The sequence below is a fragment of the Elephantulus edwardii genome, unplaced genomic scaffold (assembly GCF_000299155.1).
Source record: "Elephantulus edwardii isolate Elephantulus edwardi_28Jun2011 unplaced genomic scaffold, EleEdw1.0 scaffold00008, whole genome shotgun sequence".
Taxonomy (NCBI): Eukaryota; Metazoa; Chordata; class Mammalia; order Macroscelidea; family Macroscelididae; genus Elephantulus; species Elephantulus edwardii.
In genome coordinates this window covers 2,758,913-2,765,253 of record NW_006399758.1, presented here as the reverse complement: position 1 = coordinate 2,765,253, position 6,341 = coordinate 2,758,913, and the positions used below count along the sequence as shown (strand labels likewise).

The window sequence follows — 6,341 nt, the reverse complement described above, 5'->3', positions numbered from 1 at the left end:
GGTGGCCAATCCTTCTTCCTAGTCTGTCTTAATCTGAATGTCAGATTATGTCAGATATTCCTCTAAATCTGAACATTCAGATTAAGACAGACTGAAAATGTTCTTAGGAAAGCTTATTCTATTGAATATTAAGTAAACGAGCCCTAAATCAAGAAAATATAAAATGTGAAATAGTGTTCCTCATTTTCAGTTTTCATGATTTGAAAATCTGAGAATTCAACATGGTTAATCATCAAATGCAAAACATAATGCAAAATGAATATAATGAAGCAAGGAATTATGTTCCTAATGTAAAGGCAGGCAGTGTGAATCTACCAATCTCCTTGCATACAATTTACAGCCTTTGAAAACCTACAAAAGGGTCAGCTATATATAAGTCAGCTCCAACTGGACAGCAATGATGTACTGTATGTTAGAAAAAGATAGTTTATATATAAAAAAACAGTGTAAGCTTTAAACATTTGGGTTATCTGTACCACATCAAGAAATAATTTCACTTACCAGATGTACCATCCTACTGGCATACCTCCAAATGGTATCCATGAATAAAGATTTAAAAAAAATAAAATATAAAAGTCCAGCTTTTTTCTTATGGTCATTAACACAAAACACTTAAGTTTGTTTTTTTTTTTTTAAATAGTTTTTATTAAGAGTGAAAAGGAAAGAAGAACACTGATTAGAACTTCACCTTTTAGGCTCCTACCTCTCACCTCTCCTAGACCTGGACGGCTTCTAGGCTCACTGCAGAAAATGGACCTCCTCTCAGTGAGGCAGCGGTATCCACTTCCTGCTAGGAACCAAACTATACAATGAATTGGTCTCCAATCAGTTACCATGTTGGGCACATTTGCAAGAATGCTTTTTATTAAGCTCTTAAAATGATCTAACACTTTTTTTGTAAAATATTGGCATTTTCTGTTGTTCTTTCTTCTCATAAATTTATGATTCTACAGGTTCTAAAGAGAGTCTAGGTCAAGGCTATTCAAGATAGAAAACATTTTTCCAACTGTCCATTTATTTGAAAAGGTTTTGAAACTGATTTTTAACAACTCTATTATACAAAATGTTCACTTTTCAATTAATTTAAGCTAGGTAAAAGGTCTTTTTGGTTTTAGATGAATGTACAATGTAAATATATAATAACTATTTAAGCAAGCAAATAGTAAACTCAATTAAGGCATGTGCAATGTGGAGTAAAGTACTCACTCAAATCCATGGAATGGTTTTTTATGAAAAGAAATATTCACTATAATATTACTGACTGAAGTTACTAAGATTTTGGTAAGAATTTTTTTATCCATTAAATATAATAAAAACTGAAAACTGTGGAACACCTGAATACAATAAACATCACCCTTTAAACTTTATAAAACTGCTTGTCAACTTGACTTCCATAGTACATTCGAAAGTCAAGTGTGCGCAAGTCCACCATACCTGTTTTCGAGGGGCATATGTGAGAACAGGCCAGATTCTCTCAGGAGCCCCACAGCTGACCTCCAGTGGTGATTTTCCAGGACTGAGGTATTCTACAAGGAAAGACATTTCTCAGTTATAGAGTTATATAATGTTAAATCCATTAATATTAAATGTGGATACCAAAGTTTCACTGACCTTGTATAAAGTTGCCAAATAATGGTTTGTTTTGATAAGGAAAGGTTGATTAACACCTGGGTGATCCAGATCATGAGTGGCAGCTGCAATTAAGCTCAGCAAGATGTCCCAAGAAGTTACAGAATTGGCAAGCTAAAAGGTGACAGAAAAAGTTAATCACAAGACACTCAAAGTGGAGTCTCCACAGCATAGGGTAGCAGGCTCTTCCTTTTTGCACATGTGCCACTGTTAATGCCTCCAAGAACAGCCAAGGGCTGGCCTCGTCACAGCACCCAAGGAAGAAAGTCTCCACCTCTGTGGAGTCTAGAGAGCTCATTCCATTTTTCAAATGTGAAATTAAAATAGCAGCCAGCTAACTGAGAAAACCTTCTTTGTTAAAAATAATGGGGCTGAAATGATGGTTTTCATGTCAAAATTAATACAGGGCTGCCTGTATTTCCATTATTGGAGCCATTACAATATACACAATTCTAACTATACAATTTGTTTTATCAGTCAACAAATTAGTCACTTAATGAGGTCAATGAGACATAATTACTGTAGCCCCAAAGTTTAAAGAAATGAAGAATAATCCGGTGCCAAGACTGGAATGAAATCTTTCTCCAATGGATGAACACATTTGGAACAAGTGCAAGTGATGCATTCAGGTCAGAAAATGCAATTTTGCAAGCTAGCAATTATAATTTTATTCTCAATGTGGTTATGTGTTTTCGAGTTGACTCATAGTGACCCTATGGGTTCTGAACTCTGACCTATCCTAAGCCAATCTCACTGTCTCTGACACCACTTGCCCCCATAACTCTAGTCACTGTGTCAATCCATCTCATCCAGGATTTTTCTCTCCTGCACTGTCCCTTCATCCTTCCAAGCATGATGTCCCTCTCCAAGGACTGGTCCCTCTCGGCAACATGCCCAAAGTATTTGAGATGGAGCTTTAAAATCCTTGTCTCCAAGGAGCAGCCTATTTTTACCCTCTCAAAGACAGACATGTTGGTTCTTTTAGCAGTCCATGGTACTCTTCTCCAGCATCACAACTCGACAGGCATCTATTCTTCTTCAATCATCATTATCCTTCTTTTATCATCCTGTGAAGATCATTGGCTGGATCAGGCGCACCTTAGTCTCTAGACTGACATTATTGCTCTGTAGTACTCTGGAGAGGTCCCTTACAGCAGATTTTCCCAATGCAATTTCTGACTGCTGGTACTAAGAGTATTGACTGTGGAGCCAAACAAGCTGAAACTTAATAATTTCAATCTCTTCTCCATCTATCATGATGCTGCCAATTGGCCCAGCGGTGAGAATCTTCTTTGCTTTCTTGATGTTAAGATGATATCCATATTGAAGACTACAGTCCTTGACTTTCTCCAGCAAATGTGTCAGGTCCTCCTCATTTTTGGCAAGCAAGGTTATGTCACTACAGATGTCTAGTTCATTTAATACAGGATTCCAATCAAGGGAAAGTATATGACAGTAAACAGAAAGACATTTTCTTGAAATTTTTACATGATGTAAACACAGTATCTTACCTTGGGTTCTTTTAAGTAACAGTGCATGGCCTGAGTAACATCTGCAGCATGGACTGCATTGTGGTAAGGATTCTGACTGTGGTAATCTTCTTGAACCATAACTGCATCAAAGAAAAATAAAGATTGCTAATTTTTGTAAATGAGAGACAATTGCAAATTTAAAAATTATGCTAACATAACTCGTGTGTTATCTTTAAAGGGTCAACACTAACTAACTTTGAACCTAAGAACATTTTTCTATTAATTCTGTAAAATATTTCTGGGTTTCTTTTCCTTTCTTTCTTTTTTTAATTAATTTTAATGAAAGTTTACAGAGACTTGGGGTTTCCATGCATTCATTGTTGCACTTTTCTCCCTGTCCTCCCTTACCCCCCCAATTTGCTCTTCTCTTTGAAAAGTAAAGGAAAAATTCTTTCACTGTTATACAATCCCTCCCCCTCCAAGTCCAGCCTTTATTCTAGATTTCTGTCATGACAAAAATACCTAATCATATATAACTTTTGAACAGTTCTCTGCTGCATCTGTTTCAATGCAGTACACATTATTTATCCCCTTTCTCAGTCTTAACTCTGATGGCAGTCCTGTTTTATAACAGCGGCCCTATGCAATATTTGTCCTTTAGTGACTGAGATATTTCACTCAGCATAATGTCCTCCAGGGTCACCCATTTTGAATAATATTTCATGAGTTCCTTGTTTTTCAATGCAGCATAGTATTCCATTGTGTGAATATAGCAGAGGTTCCCTAGCCATTCGTTTTTTGATGAGCGCTTGAGTTGTTTCCAACTCTTTGCTATTGCGAACAAACTGCAGTAAACACAGATGTGCATATATCTGCTTGGGTGGTGGCTATGGTTTCTTTACGGTATATTCCCAGTAGTGGAATTGCTGGGTCAAATGGTATTTCTATTTGCAACTTTTTGGGAAAGCACCATACCACCTTCCACAGTGGCTGTACCATATTCACTCCCACCAACAGTGAATAAGGGTTCCAGTTTCTCCACAACCTCTCCAGGATTTGATGTCAACTGTTCTGTTAAATTTTGCTATTCTAACTGGGGTGGGATGATATCTCATAGTTGTTTTGTCTTTTTCTTTTTCGTAAATCTAAGTCTTTCAAAATGCTAAGCTCTTTTGATTTTTTTTTTTAAATCTGAAACAGAGTTTCTCAATTGAATAAAAAGTAGTATGTACAGATATCCCCTGGTATTCACAGAGTCTGGATCCAGGACTCCTGGCATACCAAAATCTGAGGTTACTCAACTCTCTTATGTAAAATGGGAGAGTATTTGTATATATAGCCTAGCACACTTTCCCATATACATCTTCTTTAGATTCTTTGTAATACCTAACACAGTGTAAATTTATTTAAATAACTTTATACTCCGTCATAGCCTGTAGAGATTACTTTGATCACTCAAGGTGAATTTTCTTGAGTATTTTCAACCAGTGACTGTTTGAATTTGTAGATGCAGAGGTGAAAGTAGGGATGAAAATCAAATTCATGTAACAAACACACACTGTGCCAGACACTGTTCCAGGTACTAAACACTTGGCAGTGAAAAAAAGCCAGCACAAATCTTCATAAAGTAAGACAGCCACAAAAGGAAAATTCAACCGCTTCACACATGAGCCTCCAAACTGTAGACTTAGTTGGGATCTGCTCCACTTTTAAATACAAAGATTTGTCCACCAAGTCCTGGTCGACTTTATAACAGCTCACGTATGGTTGTGAATAAAAAAAAACCCCACAAAACAGTACATGTAGGACCCTCAACCAAAACAAGAGAACCAGTTTGGAGGGTATGTGTGAAGCTGGATTCTGGAAGGCGGTTTCTTCTTGTTTTGGTTGAGGGTCTGGTTTGGACTGTTGGGTGTTCCCCCCCCCCATTCCACCCCTCAATTCACAATTGTATGTGACCTGATTTGATTTGCTAGATTTACCTAAGAATGAGCTGTGGGCTGAAAGCCTCTGGTTTTGAATCAACCATGATCTGATGGGCAGGCCTTTGTATTTAAAAGTCTGTTGGGCCCTAGGCCTGGTGTTAATTGTGTTTGGGGCACATTCTTCTAAACGGTACAGCACTAGTCTGTCAATTCGCTGTACTGAGGTAACATGGGGTTTCTGTGATGCTGAACACTGCATCATTGGTGTGTCAAATGCCATAATGGTTACTCATGGTGGACAGTGTTTGGTGGAGCTCCCAGACTGAGACAGGTTTGGAAGCAGGAGTGGCATCTACTTCCTAAACAACGTGCCTCTGGAAACTATATACATGAATGCAGAGAAATAAGGATAGTTACAGAAAAGGGTACAGGTCTTTTGCTATCTATAGGGTTGCTATGAGTAGTGTTCGACAACACTTAACAAAAACAATGTTTATAGAACAAAATGTTTATGGTTTTATAAAAACCAATATGATTTTTACACCTTCAAATAGAAATTTTCATTATAATGAAAATATTACAGATATTTAGGTATACAGAAAATAATCCTGTTAGTCTGTATCAGTTAAGATTCTACACAAATCTCGAATTTGTGTTTGGGTAATAGAGACAGACTTTCTATTAGTCTTGCCCTTTCTTGCTCAGTTTCCTTTACGCCATTTTGAAAGAGAAGACTAATATGGCTACTCCTGCTTTTTTCTGGTTGCCATTTGCTTGGTGTATTTTTCCCCACCCTTTTAATTTTAGACTTTCCTTATCTTCATTTTTCAGATGTTTCTTGTAGACAACATATTGACAGATTTTGGTTTTTTATCCATTCTGCTACTCTTTTTCTCTTCAGTGGTGCATTTAAGCCATTCACATTCAGTATGATTATTGAGAGGCAAGGTTTTATTGCTATGATTTTGTTGAGTTCTTTTTGGTGTTGCTGCTAGTTACTTTGGCCCATCCTGCATTATACTGAGTGAAGTATCTCAATCACAAAAAGACAAATACTGCATAGTGCCACTGTTGTAAAACGGGACTAACATAGAGGTTGGGGGAAGACTGAGAAAGATGGGATAAATTATGTATACTGCATCAAAACAGATGAGAGAGACAGAACTGTTTAAAAGGTATATGTGATTAGGTATTATTGTCATGATATGAGTCTAGAATGAAGGCTGCATAGTGGAGTGGACTTGGGGGGAGGGATTGTATAACAATGAAAGAATTTTACTTTTTAAAGAGAGGAATGAACTGGCGGAGGTGTGGG

General features: G+C 37.1%; 1 protein-coding gene across 1 annotated transcript in view; it reads right to left on the bottom strand.

The window, feature by feature from the left end:
- Positions 1–6,341, bottom strand: part of PDE7A (phosphodiesterase 7A) — a 71,305-nt gene that overhangs the window by 13,105 nt on the left and 51,859 nt on the right. The window contains exons 7-9 of the mRNA XM_006880526.1: positions 3,141–3,241; positions 1,612–1,743; positions 1,430–1,526 (exon numbers count right to left, since the gene is read on the bottom strand). Coding sequence (XP_006880588.1) covers positions 1,430–1,526; positions 1,612–1,743; positions 3,141–3,241 — 330 coding nt within the window. The remainder of the gene's footprint in view (positions 1–1,429; positions 1,527–1,611; positions 1,744–3,140; positions 3,242–6,341) is intronic.